The 20,310-nt window shown below is 38.6% G+C and overlaps 1 protein-coding gene across 5 annotated transcripts in view; it reads left to right on the plus strand.

The window, feature by feature from the left end:
* ints8 (integrator complex subunit 8) overlaps positions 1-20,310 on the plus strand; it is an 83,302-nt gene that overhangs the window by 46,938 nt on the left and 16,054 nt on the right. For all 5 annotated transcript variants that reach the window (XM_043688035.2, XM_043688036.2, XM_087986544.1 and 2 more), the window contains 12 exons: positions 1,205-1,338; positions 1,446-1,556; positions 5,111-5,312; positions 6,568-6,618; positions 10,254-10,375; positions 11,719-11,903; positions 12,280-12,313; positions 16,392-16,451; positions 16,589-16,650; positions 16,997-17,115; positions 18,642-18,745; positions 19,792-19,842. In XM_043688035.2, the coding sequence (XP_043543970.2) occupies positions 1,205-1,338; positions 1,446-1,556; positions 5,111-5,312; positions 6,568-6,618; positions 10,254-10,375; positions 11,719-11,903; positions 12,280-12,313; positions 16,392-16,451; positions 16,589-16,650; positions 16,997-17,115; positions 18,642-18,745; positions 19,792-19,842 (1,235 nt within the window). The remainder of the gene's footprint in view (positions 1-1,204; positions 1,339-1,445; positions 1,557-5,110; positions 5,313-6,567; positions 6,619-10,253; positions 10,376-11,718; positions 11,904-12,279; positions 12,314-16,391; positions 16,452-16,588; positions 16,651-16,996; positions 17,116-18,641; positions 18,746-19,791; positions 19,843-20,310) is intronic.

Consider the following 20,310-nt stretch of genomic DNA (forward strand, 5'->3'; position numbering starts at 1 on the left):
ATGCCATAAGCTGTTGATTTTCCTCTACCAGTGGCTGTTTGTGCATTCAACAAGCTGGGTCCAGTTGGAATAGATATGGTGCTGACCAAAAGCTATACACAAAGTGCAGAGTGACATTTAACAAATTAAGAGCAGAATTGGGCCGTATGGTTTTTCAAGTCTGCATCACCGTTCAATAAGATCTGGCTGATCTGTTTGTGTTTCAAGTTTCACACTCCTATTTACCACCTGTAACCTTAGATCATTTTTAGGCAAGGGAATCCATCTGTTTGCCTTTAAAATATTCAATGACTCTACTTCCACCTCCTTCTGAGGCAGAGTTCCAACGTTGTTCAATTCTCGAAGAAAAAAACTTCTCCTCATCTCTTTCTGAAAGGACTGTCTAATTTTTGCAGTGTCCCCTAGGTGGGGACTTGTCCACAAGAAGAAACATCATTTCCATGTCCACCTTGTCAATACCGTTTAAGAACTTACAAATTTCAGTCAAGTCATCAGTCACTCTTACAAACTGCAGTGAAAGCAAGCTCATTCTCTCAAATGTTTGGATATCTAGCAAACCTTCTCTGAATCATTTCCAAAGCCATTACATCCTTTTCTAAATAAGGCGACTAAAACCGCACATATTTGAGGTGTGGCCTTATCAATGCCCTCTATAACTGATACATAACACCCTACCTTTTATGCCTAATTCCTCAAAGATCCCTGACCTGATGGACTTTATCCTGTGGTATGAGAAGAGGTGACTAATATGGTTTTAGATATGCTGGCCTTATGTGCTATATGGGTGGGATGCAAGCGGGGCAGGATGCTACAGTGCGCAGTAAGTCATTAAATGAATGCTTAGGGTCGATTTGGATCATGGTGGGTGGGGGAGTGATGTTATTTCTGAGTGGAATCAGTCAACAGTGACTGTTTTGGGTGACGAGTTGTCATGTTTGGGAATGTGCTTGTCAGGAGTCCATGGATTGTAAGGGAGTGTCTGAGGAGTTGTAAGTAAACTTGGCGGTCTTTTTAAAACCAGGAACAAGCATACAGGGAAAGAGGGTTGTTGGTGGAGAGTGAAAGAAATAAATAAAAAGTTATTTATCCAAAATAATCTTCAATTTCATATTTACGGATGTTGTTAGAAAAATATTATGGACTTTCAGACTTTTGATCATTGTGATTTTGATGTGTTAACTTTGCATGTAATTACATTTTCTAGCATCAGCCAGTGTCAATATTGGTCAGTTGGAGCACCAGCTCATCCTAACAGTTGATCCAGGGAGAATTCGACAAATTCTGATTGAGCTCCATGGAATGACATCAGATCGGCAATTCTGGACCGTTTCCAACAAGGCAAGTAATTGAGATTTTCCAAAGTGATGTTAGTCTGTTGTAAATACTCTACAACATGTGATTTACAATATTTATCTTGTATTTACACAAAATCATTTTTCTTTCAGTGGGAAGTACCAACAGTTTATGGCGGAGTTATTCTTGGCATCAAGGATAATCTGACCAGGGATTTGGTTTATATCTTGATGGCTAAAGGTTTGCATTGCATTGCAATTAAGGTTAGTCTTGAACACACAGTTTTCAAGCACTGAAATAGCACAGATTTAGTTTATGACTCCAAGAAGACTAAAAGCTTCTTGGTGTTTTTACTTTGCAATGATATTTTTATTCATGCATTTACCTTCTGCTGACACTTCAGTTTGTTTTTAAAGACCTTGTGCAACATGTCTACTTCAATCCACATTTTCTGTGGTGAGTTAAGGCAACAATTTTAGATTTATTTTTAAAGTTACAGATATCGTAATGGATTTAAATTATTTTTAACAGTTGCTCTTGACTAGGCCATGAAATTACTTTTCCAGTTGATAGCATTGTAAGCCAGTTTCAATTTGAATTCTGGCAGCTATTCGTGTTGAAAACCCATGATCTACATTTGACAGTGATAATGTGAAAACTTTATAATTGAATTTCATCCAAAAAAATTATTTCTTCTTTCATAGGGTGGAGGTTAGCTTTTCTCGCCCTTAGACTGAAAGGTTTGCTCAGCATTTTAGAGTGCAGTTAAAAGTCAACTAGCTACGTTGCTGTGGGTCTGGAATCACACTAAAACAATAACAAACTGGATGGGTTTTCACTGCAAATGATGATAGCTGTTGTGATCACCATTACTACAACTGTCGTTAATGTCCACATTTGTAACTCAACTTTAAATTCCACAAGCTGTCATGGTAGGATCTTAAGCCCACCTCCCCAGGGCATTAGCCTGGGCCTTTGGATGACTAGTCGATTGACATTCTTATGCACCATCTTCTTCCCAGCATTATCACTGTAGCAAAATGTTGAGATGTAAGCTAATACGTCATTAATATGTTTTTAAGAATAAAATCTAAAACTAAAAAATGAATATAAAATTAAAAACTTGCTCAAACTTCAATTGACCAAACTGGGGCGGCATGGTGGCTCAGTGGTTAGCATTGCTGCCTCACAGTGTCAGGGACTCAGGTTCGATTCCAGCCTCAAGTGACTGTCTGCGTGGAGTTACATTCTCCCTGTGCCTGTATGGGTTTCCTCTGGGTGCTCTGGTTTCCACCCGCAGTCCCAAGATGTGCAGGTTAGGCAGGTTATGCTAAATTGTTCATAGTATTCAGGAATGTGTAGGTTGGACGCATTAGTCAGGGGTTAAATGTAGGGGAATGCGTCTGGGTGGGTTACTCTTCAGAAGGTCAGTGTGGGCTTGTTGGGTCAAATGGCCTGTTTCCATACTGTAGGAATTCTATGAATTATGCCCCAATTCTGAATGTTATTTGCAGTCTCCTCTTCTTTCCCAATTATTCATGACCAAAATCTGTCCATGATTTGCGGAGCCTTTTATAATGTCACTCCAGGTGGAGCTGGCGTCACCATTGCGTTCACCCATCACAGGAAATATCCTAATAACTGACCAGCCAAAGAATCATGGCTCAGTGTTGCCTCCAACAATGTTATCTATGTGTCATCCAGTAATATTGTCACTCAGCTTAAGACCCGGTGCAGGAAATAACTAGCCAAATGGCAGTCTCCTATGTTATTGTCTTGTACAGACTGCACTTTATGGCAATTAATTGGGCAGCTCAAGAATAAATTGCAGCATGATAAGCATTTGGGGGTGGTGATACAATGTCATTAAACTCATCTAAAATATGGGAAAATGTATAAATGAGAAGTCCACCTGCCACATTTAAATTATAAATTAATTTTGACCTTGTTTAAAAGCCAATTGAATGCAATTTTTCATTGCTCAGCAAAGTGTGGTAACACTTTGAGGCAGGTATAGCAAGACAGCACAAGTTTGGAATAAGGCTTGCCACTGAAATGATAGCTGAATGCACCAGTGGATTCTGTTGGTGAAAGTGACAGCATCCGTGTTATTTCTGAGTTCATTTTTTGTGTGTTTAATTAAACGTAAAGATGGATTTAGAAGGCATAGTATATTTAAATTTGGAGCCATGATTGATTTCCTCATTGTGGAATAACCTCTCCTGTTACATGATGTCCTGGCCTAGTGTCACGATTGAGCTCAACACCCCTCCTTTTGCAACTCTAATTTGCCACTGTTCCCTTTGAAAGCCACAGATGATTCGCTGAAATGCATAGGCAAGAGCAAGTCTGTAATGCTTTGTTTCTATCTTCATGGTAGGAAATGCAAATTACATGCCAGAAATAGTGTAACTGAGGGCCCACTAAGAGAGAGGAACTCTCATAATCACAGGGGAAAAAGTATGTGAGAAACGCAATTCGACAAATCCCCAGAACTTGATGATGCACATCTTGCAGTTCAGAAGAGACACTGAATGTACTGGTTTTTGATTTTCCAAAATTCTGTATATTGTAGTGTCCTCAGTAGATTGGAAAATTTGGAAGCTGCTAATCAATAAAAGGTTGAGAAAGAGAAAACAGTGAATTGCAGTGAGGTAACGATGGAATATATTTTGGGGAACTCTGAAGTTATTCATGTTGGTAATCAAAATAGAAATTCAAAAGTTTTTTTATTAAAAGGTGTGAGCCTCATCATTTTTGATGTTCAAGGAGATGAGTCCATTAGCATTTAGAAAAGAGTGATGTGTTGGCCTTTGTTGCTAGATTTAAAAGGTCATTGGTGAGACCACACCTGGAGTGCAGATTTGATTTCCTTATGATTTATTTGTGTTGAAGGTAAAGGTTGAGTAGGTTGGTTCCTGAGATGAAAGAGTTATCCTCTGACGAAAGTCTTTCTAGTAAATTCTCAGAACTTGGTGTGCAGTGCCCTGACAACTCAGGTCATTAGTATTTAAATGAGTTTAAAAGAAGTACACAATATTCCAAAGACCTTGACAGTGAGACACTGAAGGGTTGTTTCTCTTGGCTGGAAATTTCTTCTTATGGGATTGTGATTTTTCTATGTTGAACATCATGGGGGCTTCATTGTTGAGAATATCAAATTGTACCAATCCCAACCTTGAATGGTATTTTTACGTTCAGTCAAGGAATCTGGACTTCACTGGCAAGGCCAAGTTTATAACCCATTGCTAATTGTTCACCACCATTTTCTGAAGTATATTTGGTTTTGTACAATAAATGCTGGTCTAGGCAGAGAAGCTCATTCTGTTTTTTTTTTAAAGAAAATTAAGCTTGGGGTGGCCAGAATTTATCTTTTAGGGAATCAAGGGATCCAGGGAGCAGAGTGGGAAAGGAAAGTGGAGGCATAGAATCAACCATTATCATTTTGGATAACAAATCAAGCTTGAGTTGAATATTGTATGCTTGCTCCTATATTTTACGTTTTTATGTACTGAACAAACAATAAATAAGATCCTTGGTGCATTCTAGAAAAGTCTGACAGCAATGTGCCTCCTTTGTGTGGTTCTACTAGATAAGTGAAAGTATTATCACAACACAAGAAAACCCGAAAGTAGAGCTAGTCAATCTAATACGACTAGAAATAAAGATTTTCTGACAAATTGCAATTGATGGTATAATTGTCCATTATATTATCAGTCATTTGCACTAGCTGTTTCTTTTTTTTTTGGACAAACAATTCCCCCTTAGGGTTAGTTCAAGATGAGATAAAATTTCAAATACCCTCTTTTTGTTTCAGGATTTCATCCATGCACGGCAACTCTATTCCTCCTGCCTAGAATTGGTGACAGAATTTTCTCCAAAACTTCGCCAAGTTATGTTGAATGAAATGCTGCTCTTGGACATCAGTGCTCACAAGTGTGGGACAGATAGTGGAGGAGAGCGTCCACCAGCTGACCTTGTGAGTCGGGTTAGAGGTTACCTTGAGATGAGGTTGCCAGGTAAGGGAATAGTTTTGCTGACTTTCAAAATATAAAGTTTAAAACTTATGTTAACTCAAATTTTAGTCGTCATAAGGGAAATGGTGAACTGAGGCTTAGTGCTTACAATAAAGAGTTAAAACTGAGGAGGACTTGACTTGGAATCATTTTATGGACCTTCTAATGGTTAGCTCCAGAATAATGTACATTAAGACCATAAATAGATCACCTTTGCATCACTTTGTTCAGCAAGAAGGGAAGAGGAGGGAAGAAAATTGTAATTATACAAAGCGTTTTGTCTTTTTCTTTAAAAATGCACACCAACAATTGTTGTGACTAATTAGTTGTTCCCTTGTCATCTGGTCCATCTGACTTGTGCTACCTCAGCTCAGTCTGTGGCTTTTTGAAGTTATTTTAAATACTCAATAAAGATGGTTTTCAGTCTTCATTTTGTAATATTGCTGTGTTGTTTCCAATGAACATATGACTATTGTTGATCAGTTGCCTAATGAAATTGATCACAATTATAGAGAGGTCAAGAAGCACCTTGGTAGCAGTTGATGCAATTAATCACAGTAGTCTTCATGAAAATAGGTTGTGTAAAGTTAAAAATTGTTCATTCAGTTCTCTTGTTATGAGGTCTGTCAGACCTTATCAGACACATTCAGTCAGTGACTGTAGTTACAATAGAAACAATAAGTTGCATTTAAGTAACAATTATATAATATCCATGAGTATTTACAGGAGCACAATCAAAAATGAACACAGCCATATTTATTTAAAAATGCTTGTTAAGTAAATGGATTTAAAGAATGTTAAAAAGAAGTGAGGGAGTTGGATAGACAGTTAAGCTTAGGGAGTGAATTTGAGAGTCTGGAGTTTGGGTATTTGGAGGTAATATCAAATAAGATGGAGAGGAGAATTATACATGATTGGAGTCAGATTATTGACTAGGGAGAGCTTTGGGCTGATGAAGGTTAAAAAGTTCAGAAGGTTACCGAGGTAAGAATGTACAGCTTGGATCATTGTGGTTTTTTCTCACGGTATTTTATTTTCTGTCATTTTAAGTGGTGCATTTCAAATAATGGTAGTTTTAGTTTTCTGATATTTAAAACCTCTACTGTGACAATTTAATAGCATTAAAAATGTATATCATGCTACTGATATTACATTCCTGATTGGTGCCAATAGTATTGTTTTTGTCTTTAAAGTTCCTCAGTGCATTAAGAGCTGAGTCAGTTGATGCACAAGGCCACCATTTTATTCTCTTTTACAGCATATCCTGGTGGTAAAATATCATCGCGTCATTCAGCCATGCTAAGAGAAGGTAAACTAAACACTTGGCCGGCTGTTTTTGATCAACATTAAAGCACTTATTTACTTTGTTTGCACTGTAGTTAAAATTTTGTATTGGTGAAAGTGGCACTGAATAACTTTGCAGTTTCCAGCACGTTTTATTCGTAATTGACATCTACAAAATCTTTATGCTGAACCTGCAAAATATTTTGATTGGAATCCAAAGTTATGCTTTGCATAAAAGCACACCCTTATTTGTTTTCTTGTATTGTATCTATCTTTTCCGTTTTCTTCCCTAGCCCACTCTGATTCTGAGTAGCCTATACAGCCAAGATAATTCTTTAAATTCTGAAATTATATGCAGAGTTTAACTTTATTCTATGTTGAGTGCCTTATTTATATTAGTGAGTAAGACCAGCATTTTTACAGATCTGTTACAGCTGTTTATAGAAATTATATTTTGGATCTTTTCTATGCAATTATTTATACACTACCAAAAAGTCAACCTGTGTAACTAACAGTTTATAAGTTATTTAATGGTTTTGATTCTCAAAGAACATTTTCGTTTTCTATGTGAGTAACCATAAGCACCTCTGACTAGTGTGAACCATCATTATTGTAATGCTGGGAAAGTATTGGAAGGAATTAACCTTAGGGTTCCCTGGATGGGTTAGTGCATTTATGCCCAACATGTTATTGTGGAGAGCTGAGTCCATCTTCCATAGCTAGGAAATGAGCTATGTGTTACTAAAATACTTAAGGGTCAGAAGCAGGATTAAATGCAAATTTTACAAAACCAATTGCTTTTCTACAGTTGCTAATTGGTAAAATGTTAGTATTAATGAATTGATCAAATATCCTCAAGAATGGCAGGATTCATGTGCAATTTTGTGATCCATATTTACGTATTTTAGAATTTTTATTTTCTGCAATGAAAGGTCTGGCCTTGCCCCTCTGTCCTTCTAAACTGTCCATTCAGATTTACAGGATTAAAAGATTCTTGGATGGGGAAAAGCCAACCATGGTTGACCAGGGAAGTTAAGGGTAGCTTGAAATTGAAAGGAAAAAAATGTACAAAGTGGCAAAGAATAGTGGTATATGAGAGGAATTGGAAATTTTTAAAAACCAATAATAATCAGTACATAAAAAGTGATGAGGAAACTAATGGGGCTAAAGACCAATATATCCCCTGGACTTGATGGGTTGCATCTTAGTATATTAAAAGAGGTCACTACAAAGATTACTACCAGTGCATTCAGCAAGGCTCCTTCGATTCTAGAAAAGTCGGAGATTGGATAACTGCCAATGTAACGCCTTTATTTATATAGGGAAGGACAATAAAAACAGGAAAATATAGACCAGTTACTGTACTTCTATTACTGGAAAAAATATTAGTGTCTGTTACAAAGAGTGTAGTAGCACACCATTTTTAAAAAAATGGTCAAGCAGATTCATGGCTTCATAAAGGGGAAATCATGTCTGACAAATTTATTAGAATTTTTATTGAGGCGGTAACAACAAGAAGGATAGGTAAAGGGGAAGCAGTGGATGTAATATACTTGGATGTTCAGAGGCGTTTGATAAAGTACCATGCATTGGGCTACTGAATAAGAGTGTGTGAGAGGAAATATATATTAACATGGGTTGAAGTTTGGCTGACTAAAAGAAGACAGAGTTGGGATAAGGGGAATGTTTTCAGAATAGCATACTCTAACCAGTAAAGGACTACAGGGATGTGTGCTGGGGCCACAGTTAGCATATATTGTACATAATGACATGGATAAGGAAAGTGAATGTACAATAGCCAAGTTTGCACATGCCAAAAAAAGTGGGGAGGATAATAGATTACCTACAGTGTGGAAACAGGCCCTTCAGACCAACAAGTCCACACCGACCCTTCAAAGAACAACCCACCCAGACACACTCCCCCACGTTTACCCCTGACTAATGCACCTAACACTGTGGGCAATTTAGCAATGCCAATTCACCTAATCTGCACATCTTTGGATTGTGGTAGGAAACCGGAGCACCCGGAGGAAACCCATGCAGACACGGGGAGAATGTGCAAACTCTACACAGACAGTTGCCCGAGGTGGGAATTGAACCTGGGTCCCTGGCACTGTGAGGCAGCAGTGTTAACCACTGAGCCACTGTGCTGCTATAAAATTCTGCAGAGGGTATTGACAGGTTATGCGAGTGGACAAAACTTGGCAGATGGAATGTAATGTGGAAAAATGTGAGGTGATGTGCTTTCGCAAGAGAAAGAGATACCGAATATTATTTAAATGTAGAAAGCTACAGCTCATGTGGATTTAGAAGTCCTTGTGCATAAATCACAAAACCCAAGTGTGCAAATTAGGCAGATAAGAAGGAAAGCAAATGGATTATTAGCCTTTATTTCAAAGGAAATGGATTATAAAAATAGGTAAGTCTTGCTGCAACTGTACAAGGCACTACTCAGACCACAGCTAGAATACGGTGAACAGTTTTGGGCCCTTAACTATGGAACGTTATACTGGCATTGGAGGCAGTCCAGAAAAGGATCACCAGGCTAATACCACGTATTACAGAGACAGGTTAAGTAAGTTGGGCCTATACTCATTAGATTTTACAATGAGAAATGATCTCATTGAAACATAAGTTTCTTCAGAGACTTGACAGGATAGATGTGGAAAGGTTATTTCTCCTCGTGGAAAAGTCTAAAATCAGAGGGCATAGTCACAAAATAAGAGGTTGCCCTTTTAAAATAGAAGTGCGAATTTCTCCTGATGGAAGGTAATGGAAGGAATTAACCTTTGAGTTCCTCTGATGGGTTAGAGCAGTTATGCCCAACATGTTACCATGGAGGGCTGAGTCCACCTTCCATAGCTAGGAAATGGACCATGTGTGATTAAAATATCTGGAATTCCTTACTACTGAGAGCTGTCAAGGCTGGGTCATTAAAGCTCTGTCTATCTGAACCATTAATAGACTTAATCAGTAAGGGAATCAACGATTATGGGGAAAAGACAAAACAGTGGAACTGAGAATGATTAGATCAGTCATGACATCATTGATTGGCAGAGCAGACTCAGTGGGCTAAATGGCCTGCTTTTACTTCCACGTCTGATGGCCTTAAGACTTGTATAGAAAGCTGTTTGATCCAGTACAACTGCAGACTGCAATTTTGGATTGTAGGGATATCTGTATTTCTTGCTGTTTAGAAAGATGAGGTGTACCCAAAGTGTTTAGATTATCTGTGCAGGACATGTGAGAAACAAGTTTTTTTCTAGTTGTTTTCTCATTGCAGCTGGTTATGTTTCACTAAACATTAATGCATGTGCATTTTCAGCTAGTTATGGATAGTCATTGGGTCCGGAATACTTCCTAATTATTCTCTGTTGCTTCATAAAGGTTAGTCATAACTTACCTACTGAGACAGTTCAGATCTGTTAACTCTATTCAAGTCACGGATGAACCAGGGACTTACCTGGTCATGGGGTGATATTGGAACCTCCAATAGCTGTTCTCATTTCCAAGCACTAATATCCTCACTTTAATCAGTGTTTTAATTCACTAAATGTGTATTTTGATGTATTATTGCTAAGGTAGTGGTGATTTAAAAATAAAAGAAACCCTGATGTTCTACTGTTTATAGATCTGTATTAATTATTTCAAATATTTCAGACATTCCATTGCGACAAATTATAACTGAGGAGTGTGTTGCTTTCATGTTGAACTGGAAGGAGAATGAGTATCTGACACTGCAGCTTCCTGCAGCACTTGTCCAGAACAATCCATATGTAAAGGTAACCAGATTGCTGTCCGTTTCCCAGAACTCATACTATCATGTCTTGCTTATTTGGCTGAAACTATCAAGTCATCTTGCAAAAGAACTTTGCAACACCTACTTTAGATTCACGTCACTGGATTCCGATGTCTGTGTCCCTCTGTTGTTTCCATATCCTTTTTCTCTGTTGGCATGTGTTGTAGTTATGTGAACAGAGCAGCTAAAGGGTTAAACCTTTAGCTAACCCCATTCATCCCCTACGTTCAAAAAGAGTTACTGCCAGATATTCATAAATACTCTTCATTAAGATCATCCTATATAAATAAGTTTATAAGAAATGTGATATCATTCAGGAATAAAATCTCTTCCACGTACAGGTTGTAAGAGATTAAGGGCGGCACGGTGGCTTAGTGGTTAGCACTGCTGCCTCACAGGACCAGGGTCGATTCCAGCCTTGGGTGACTGTCTGTGTGGAGTTTGCACATTCTCCCCGTGTCTGCGTGGGTTTCCTCTGGGTGCTCCGGTTTCCTCCCACAGTCCAAAGATGTGCAGGTCAGGTGAATTGACCATGCTAAATTGCCCAAATGTTAGGTGCATTAGTCAGAGGGAAATGGGTCTGGGTGGGTTACTGTTCGGAAGGTCGGTGTGGACTGGTTGGACCGAAGGGCCTGTTTCCGCACTGTAGGGAATCTAATCTAAAAATCTAGTGAGAGCTTTCCAAGATATTGAGATCCAATAGATCTAGAAAGTCAGAACATTTTTTTTCTCTCACTTACAATTGTACAGTGATTTCTGAGTTTCTGTCAAAGTGTATTACTTGTTGGAAGCATGTATCAATGAATTAACTACGCATGCCAATACAACCAGCATCAGGAATATAGCTTCTCCTGTTGCTGAAGCTATGAGGTTCCCAATTCCATCGGATATTTCCATATTCCAAGAGACTTAAGTGGCAGATTAATTACTCAACTAAATGTCATTTAATTTGGAAAAGTGCATGGCAATGCAAACTGGTGCAGAAAAGAGGAGATTGTTTTCTGTGCACGAGGTTTTCATTAATGTCTGGGAAGATTATTTGCATGTGATTGATCACTGTCAGGAATGTTCAGTGTGAAACTGTGGCGAATTAAATCACAGACCAGAATTGTGATTCTGGCAAAACTAAGTGAGTAGTGCTGTTTTTGTGACTGTACTGCTAGATTACTTGTTTCTAAAATAAGTAAATCCTGTCAATGCATAAATGTATAGTAATACTGGTTGATTACATTTCACAGAGTAGCAAAGTTATGGATTGGATATTCTGTTAAAATATTCAGGACAGAGCTAAGTAGTTGATTTTGTTTTCCTCTGTGTATCTTCTAGCTGGGGCAGCTTTTGGCTGCAACTTGTAAAGAGCTACCCGGCCCAAAAGAAAGCAGAAGAACTGCTAAAGACCTGTGGGATGTAGTGGTTCAGATTTTCTGCTTATCTAACCAACACAAACGAATCAATGATGGAAGAGTCAGTTTAATTAAACATCGAGAATCCACACTGGGAATCATGTATAGGTAACGACTTCTGTTTTGCACTGAGATTTGTGCACAACTTAAGGGACTCATTACAAACACTAAATGTATTAAATCAAATCAATCAGGTATAAAATATTGCATACTTTGCAAATGACCTGGAGTCCTTTATTTTTTGCATAACTTTGCACAAATAAAACGAAGGTAATAAAATGAATTTCTTGACCTGTTCAGTAAGCTATTCATGTAGATAAAATATCACTACATTGTACAAAATAAATGCAAAATTGTCATCAACTTGGTTGAGAATGTTTCTTGCGAGTCTTGTTTGTTCAAAATGAGAAATTTATTCACTCTGTCCAGAGTTAGTGTGTGAACAGTAAAGTCTAATGTATATTGATTTTCTTTTTTACTTTAGGAGTGAACTAGTTACGTTCATCAAGAGACTCAATGTATGTATCAAGGCTGTTCAAAAAATTAAACCAGATGCAGTTTGACCCAATTTCCACTTCTATATCATGTGATGTGAAGGAATTTGTTACTGTTTCAGTGCATTCCATTTAGCCACAACACAGCTTCAGAGCCTTTATCTCTTCCTCTTATCCAGCCCCTGTATACTTGAACTGAACAAAAGATGGCTAAAGATTTATGGGAGTTATTGTTTCCACAACAGCATAATTGAATACTCAAATGGAAGCTGAGCAGTCCTATATTTCTCTTATGCACCATTTTGTATTTGATTACTTGGATTCTAGACATGCAGTGAAGCAAGTTGCTGTGGACTGGGCAAATCCAGCTGGGCTGAAGAGAGGAAATATATCCTTTTGAAAACAAGAATTATCCCATAAACAACAGAATGTAAGAAATAGGGGCAGGAATAAGCCATTCAGCATCTCAAGCATACCTGCTGTTCAATGATACAATGACTAGATTCCCTACATTGTGGGAACAATAGACAGTAGGTGCAGGAGTCGGCCATTCTGCCGTTCGAGTCAGCACCACCATTCAATATGATCATGGCTGATCATCCTCAATCAGTATCCTGTTCCTGCCTTATCCCCATAACCCTTGATTCCACTACCCTTAAGAGCTCTATCCAACTCTTTCTTGAAAGTATCCAGAGACTTGGCCTCCACAGCCTTCTGGGGCAGAGCATTCCATACACCCACCACTCTCTGGTTGAAGAAGTTTCTCCTCAACTCTATTCTAAGTGGTCTACCCCTTATTTTTAAACTGTGTTGTCTTTTCGGGACTCACCCATCAGCGGAAACATGCTTCCTGCCTCCAGAGTGTCAAATCCTTTAATAATCTTGTACGTCTCAATTAGATGCCCTCTCAGCCTTCTAAACTCCAGCGTATACAAGCCCAGTCGCTCCAATCTTTCAGCGTAAGATAGTCCCGCCATTCTGGGAATTGACCTCGTGAACCTACGCTGCACTCCCTCAATAATCAGAACATCTTTCCTCAAATTTGGAGACCAAAACTGCGCACAATACTCCAGGTGCGATCTCACCAGGGCCCTGTACAGCTGCAGAAGGACCTCTTTGCTTCTACACTCAATTCCTCTTGTTATGAAGGCCAGCATGCTATTAGCTTTCTTCACTGCCTGCTGTACCTGCATGTTTGCTTTCATTGACTGATGTACAAGAACACCTAGATCTCGTATACTGCCTCTTTACCTAACTTGACTTCACTTAAGTAGTAATCTGCCTTCCTGTTCTTGCCACCAAAGTGGATAACCACACATTTATCCAAATTAAACTGTATCTGCCATGCATCCGTCCACTCGCCTGTCCAGGTCACCCTGTATTCTCCTAACATCCTCCTCACATTTCACCCTGCCACCCAGCTTTGTGTCATCAGCAAATTTGCTAATATTACTTTTAATACCTTCATCTATATCATTAATGTACATTGTAAAAAGCTACGGTCTCAGCACTGATCCTTGCGGCACACCACTAGTCACTGCCTGCCATTCCGAAAGGGAGCCATTTATCACTACTCTTTGTTTCCTGTCAGCCAACCAATTTTCAATCTGTGTAAGTATTTTGCCCCTAATACCATGTGCCCTAATTTTGCTCTCTAATCTCCTATATGGGACTTTATCAAAGGCTTTCTGACAGTCCAGGTATACTACATCCACTGGATCTCCCTTGTCCATCTTCAGAGTTACATCCTCAAAAAATTCCAGAAGATTAGTCAAGCATGATTTTCCCTTAACTCCATGCTGACTCTGACCTATCCTGTTACTGCTATCCAGATGTGTCGTAATTTCGTCCTTTATAAGTGACTCCAGCATTTTTCCCACCACTGAGGTCATACTAACTTGTCTATAATTCTCTGTTTTCTCTCTCCCTCCTTTCTTAAAAAGTGCCACCCTCCAATCCGCAGGAACTGATCCTGAATCTATAGAACATTGGAAAATGATCACCAATGCATCCACGATTTCTAGAGCCACCTTTTTCAGTACCCTGGGATGCAGACCATCAGGTCCCGGGGACTTATCAGCCTTCAGACCTAACAGTCTTTCCAACACCATTTCCTGCCTAATGTAAATTCCCTTCAGTTCAGGTCCTTCAGCCACTATTACATCTGGGAGATTGCTCGTGTCTTCCCCAGTGAAGACACATGTAAAGTACCAATTCAACTCTTCTGCCATTTCTTTGTTCCCCGTAATAAATTCACCCGTTTCTGTCTTCAAGGGCCCAATTTTAGTCTTAACCTTTTTTTTTCTTTTCACATTCCTAAAAAAGCCTTTACTATCCTCCTTTATATTATTGGCCAGTTTACCTTCGTACCTTATTTTTTCTCTGCGTATTTCCTTTTTAGTAATCCTCTGTTGTTCTTTAAAAGCTTCCCAGTCCTCCGATTTCCCACTCATCTTTGCTATGTTATACTTTTTCCCTTTTGTCTTAATATGCCCCTTAACTTGCCTCGTCAGCCACAGCCACCCCTGCCTCCCCTTAGGATCTTTCTTCCTTTTTGGAATGAACTGATCCTGCATCTTCTGTATTATAACCAGAAATACCTGCCATTGTTGTTCCACTACCATCCCTGCTAGGGTATTGCACCATTGAACTTTGGCCAGCTCCTCCCGCATAGCCCCATAGTTCCCCTTATTCAACTGAAATATCATCACTTCCGATTCTACCCTCTCCCTTTCAAACTGCAGACTAAAGCTTATTATATTGTGGTCACTACCTCCTAATGGCTCCTTTACTTCGAGGTCCCTAATCAAATCCGGTTAGTTGCACAACACCAGATCCAGAATTGCTTTCTCCTTGGTAGGCTCCAGCACAAGCTGTTCTAAGAATCCATCTCAGAGGCACTCCACAAACTCCCTTTCTTGGGTTCCAGTACCATCCTGATTCTCCCAGTCTACCTGCATGTTGAAATCCCCCATAACAACTGTAGTAATATCTTTGCGACAGGCTAATTTCAGCTCCTTATTCAACTTACACACTACATCCAGGCTACTGTTTGTGGGCCTGTAGATAACTCCCATTAGGGTCTTTCTACCCTTAGAATTTCTCAGCTCTATCCATACTGACTTTACATCCCCTGATTCTAGGTCCCCCCGCACAAGGGACTGAATATCATTCCTTACCAACAGGGCCACCCCACCCCCTCTGCCAGTCAGTCTGTCCTTACAATAGCACGTATAGTCTTGAATATTCATTTCCCAGGCCCTGTCCATTTGAAGCCATGTCTCAGTTATCCCCACAACATCGTAACTGCCAATTTCCAAATGAGCCTCAAGCTCATCCACCTTATTTCTAATGCATCGTGCATTCATATATAATATTTTTAATTTGTTACTCCCCTCACCCTTCTTATCAATCCCTGTTCCACTTGATCCTTTTTTGAGTTTTCTGCTCCACTGATTCCACTGAAACAGGACCTTCGGCCCAACAAGTCCACACTGACCCTCTGAATAGTAACCCATCCAGACCCATTTCCCTCTGAATAATGCACCTAACACTACGGGCAATTTAGCATGGCTAATTCACCTGACCTGCACATCTTTGGATTGTGGAGGAAACCGGAGCACCCGGAGGAAACCCGCGCAGACACTGGGAGAATGTGCAAACTTCACACAGGCTGGAATCAAACCTGGGTCCCTGGTGCTGTGAGGCAGCAGTGCTAACCACTGAGACTTCCATTTCTCCTTCCGATCAGATCCTCATAAACCTCAACTACCAAACATATAGAATATAATTTGGAAACACAGATTAATTTGGACTTCATTAACCATCAAATTCTTGCCTGACTTTGACAATTTCACTCTTGTTTTTCTTTAAATATTCAGACACAAATTTTGTATACGTGCGGTTGTGTTATTTTATTACTGCAGTATAAATTGGGATGTATTTTCGTGTATTAATAAACGTAGTCAAGGCAAAAGCAAAATGTGAAAATGTAGTTTCAGTTTTGCATTTAAAATATAAATTGTGATGTAACCCTTCCTTACAGAAACAATGGTAATTTTATCATGGAGAAATCATTAAAGCTTTTTGATTTGTTTTGTAGGATCCATTGGTTCTGACAACTTTAATCTCCCTTTTAGTAAAGTTACACAACATCGTTCGGGTATGTATTGCTTAATATTTAGAAAAGGTTATACTAACAAATATGTTATGCTTATGCTAGTACAGTGAATTAATTTCACAATATTGATTTGAGAATAGCTTCCAACACTTACTAAGCTGATGACCATTCTGTTTTAGGATGACATTGTAAATGATGTCACTGCAGAACATATGTCTATTTGGCCAACATCTGTCCCAAAGTAAGTCTGTGCTTTCACTCTTGTTTATCTTTAGATATTCAGACACAAATTTTGTATACGTGTAGTTGTTATTTTATTACTGCAGTATAAATTGTTGCTCCCTTTGAAATTTGATATTCTTTTGATTGTGTCCTGAAGAATGCATGTCTGAAAACTTCACAAGTGTTTCTGTTTTTTAACAATTCAAGTTCTGTACTGCCTAGTGACTATTTTAATTTCATTTCAATACCCAAGTGATTGTTTATATTAAACAAAACCAAAGTACTGGAGAAACTTAGGTCAAACAGCATTTGTGGCAAAAAAGAGAGTTTTTCTAATTTGCCTTTGTTTTGTCTCAATTTTTAAGCTTGCAGTCAGTGGATGTTGAGGCTGTTGCTGTCACAATGAAAGAGCTGGTCAGTTATTCATTAAACATCAACTCCTGTAATCACTTCTGGTTAATTACCCAAGCAGATATTTACTTTGGTAAGTGCAAAAAGTATTAGTAGCTCAAATTATTTATTCAATTAATGTTTTTAAAATGTTCAATTTTCCATTCATTGTTATGTGCTCTGCTCAGAGGTAGGTCATTCATTGGCTCATTGTCTGTGAATGGTTCTTATTGAATCACTCTTGCAGTTCTTGTCTCTGGCGGCTTGACGTTACCATCCACTTTCAGATTAGTGCAAGGGCGCAGGTGTGTTATATGTACTTGATCCAGAAGGAATTAAACTTGTACTGTAGGCATTATTCTGAACTTATGCTAGCCATTTGGTCACCTGATCTAACTGTGAAGACTTTAAAACTGATTACTTCTGATTTACAATCACTGTTGTTCTTTACAAAATGTGGAAGACCGTTTTAGTTCCCACAGGCATAACATGGTGATGACCAGATAATTTGTTTTAATGATGTTAGTGACCAAGGCAAACGCACCTTTTATTTATTACAATTCCATTGGATCTTCTATACTGAGATGAAAGCTGATGTTTCAGTAGTGTCAGCCTAGATTTTGTTTGCATCTCATGTTGAATCTGAATGTGTAACTTTCTGGCATGCTGATCAGAATTTCATCAAAAGCTGTGATGAACATGTTTTTGAATACCCGACCTCTCAAGGTTCAGGCTTTGTTTTAATGGGAAAGTTCAGATCTGTGCTCTCTATTTGCTGCTTGTGATTTTTCAATACCATTCCTCCTAACCCTTAATTTCTTTTCATTTGTGTGATGAGGGTGTCGCTGGTTAGGTCAGCATTTATTCCTTTTCCCCAATTACTCAGAGAGCAATTAAGAGTCAACTACATTGCTGTGGGTCTAGAGTCACATATTGCCAAACCAATTAAGGATGGCAGTTTCCTTCCTTAAAGGACTATAGTGAGTTAGGAGGATTTTTCTGACAATTGACAGTAGATTCGTGGTCATCCCATGGCGGCATTTAAACCTGGGTCCCCAGAACATTACTTTGGTCTCTGAATTAACAGAGCAATAATACCACAGGCCATCACCTCCCCTAATATAAAACTCCCTATTACATGTTATCTACCATCCAAAACCATTACTCATTATCTAATATTGTGCGATTGTTCTTGCATGTTCCATTCGTACCCAATTAAACTTGGTGAGTTCATATCCAGGAATGACTTTTCCTTCCCTCATTCACACATTGTAATTTTTACTCTCCCATAAAGAAATTTCCTTAACCCCTTCATCTGTCATCTTGTTCTTCAGTGAAATTAATTGTCTTGTGTATGCTATGGAAACTAGCTGTTCTTTCCTTGACATCCTTGGTTACTTGTCCAGTTATCAAGTCTTGGATGAATCTAACTTTGGAAATTAGAAGTCATCATCTTCAGTTCACCTGCTGACCTTGCTCTCTTTCTAATAGTTTCTTTCAAGATTATTTTAAGAATCATTTTATGTGCTTTTCATTGGCGTGATTTAAGTGTCAATTGAACTGGACGCATTTGTATTTTTATTTTCATTTTGTATTTTTATTTTCTGATTTCTTTTCCAGCCACCAATCAATTTTCAGCAGCTCTGCATTTTTACCTACAAGCTGGTGCCATCTGTTCAGACTTTTTTAATAAAGCCGTCCCTTCTGATGTGTACACAGATATGGTAAGATGGATCAAGAAAGGAACCAGTTTGAAATGCTTTTGTTTTATTATGTTTCACTTGGGCAGCCACAAAACATTTAAGTTTTATATGAGTGCCTGTTGACAGTTCATCAATGATATAAAAAGCTTTTGCTGACTGTATCAGAATTATGTCATCATGGAATTTTGAATGGCACAGGAGGAGATATTCAGAACGTTGTCTGTTTGCCAGCTCTCTGCAAGAGCAACTCACCTCATTTCAAGGTTCTGCCTTTACCATGTAGCTATGCAATTTTTTTTTCACTTCAGTTAATATCCAATTCTCCAATCTGGACCTCCATTGAATCTGCTCCACCACAATCTCTCGCAGTGCATTCCAGATTCTAATCACTCACTATGCATAAACATTTTTGCTGATACCACTGTTAATTCTTATGCTCATCACCTTGAGTCAGTATCCTAGTCAACTCGTGTTTAATACTTTACAATGGTGAAAAAGAATTCTCAACTTTGGTAGTCTCTAGACAGCAACCTAGTTCACAGTTAACACCATGACGATGATTCGCAAATTCTTTATTACTGAACTGCAGTTTCAATTCTCTCTCACTAAGATTTCTGGTGGATGAAAAGTGTCAAATGGTTTGTACTAAGTCAGATTAACCTTTTTTTAATTTGTCCTTTTGGTGTGACAGATGCTAGCAATTTCACACTTGTTAATCTTTCATTCCCGTGGCCAGACAAATGCATTCACAGCATATTGTTTCTTGGCATTGACCTTCAACCTCCTATCAGCTGACAAACGTCCATAGTGTTTTCATTAATGGCAAAATAACTTGGGGAAAATCATAGTGCTCTGGAAATTAGATTATTTGGCCAATGTTGCAGCTGCATATGACTGAAAAGCAGCTGATTATTTGTGATTGCAAAGCTATACCCTTGCCTCTTGCTGGAGAGAAGAGTATAAATAATATCATCACCCCTGGGACTGAAATTGCCCAACAGCATAACCATACAGCTCATTAATTCATTTTTATCTAACTTTATATTTTTGCATTGGTGTTTTCTAAGGTGCTGAAGAGAATGATCAAATGCTGTTCTATGTTAAATTGCCACACCCAAGTAAGTAAATGTACTTATTTAATGTTTGATTTTTTAAAAAACTCTAATATCACTAGCAAATTCTTCTACATTTGTCAGCCAAATTCTGTACTTTTTTATTGTGAATGGAATGTACCCTCAGGACTGAATTTATGATTCAGTCTGTTTGTGCAATGATATCCAGCTTCTCACCTGTTGGGTGTACTGATTACATCCCAAGACCTCCTTGGTTATAAGAAGGCAGTTCGCCAATCATTGAACAGTTCCTGAGAAACCACCTTGGACTCAAACCTTAACTCTGTTTATGGAAGGAAATCTGTCATGCCTACCTGCTCTGGACTACATGGGACTCCAGACTATGGTTGACTCTTAACTGCCCTCTGGTAAATCAGGGATGGGCAATAAAGTGGCCTAACCAGAGATGCCCACATACTATGAGTGAATTTTAAGAAAATTAACATCCAAAGACTGCAGTGGTTCAAGAAGGCA

The sequence above is a fragment of the Chiloscyllium plagiosum genome, unplaced genomic scaffold (genome assembly GCF_037043375.1).
Source record: "Chiloscyllium plagiosum isolate Xiang-an unplaced genomic scaffold, Cpla_swu_hap1 HiC_scaffold_4, whole genome shotgun sequence".
NCBI classification, from domain to species: domain Eukaryota; kingdom Metazoa; phylum Chordata; class Chondrichthyes; order Orectolobiformes; family Hemiscylliidae; genus Chiloscyllium; species Chiloscyllium plagiosum.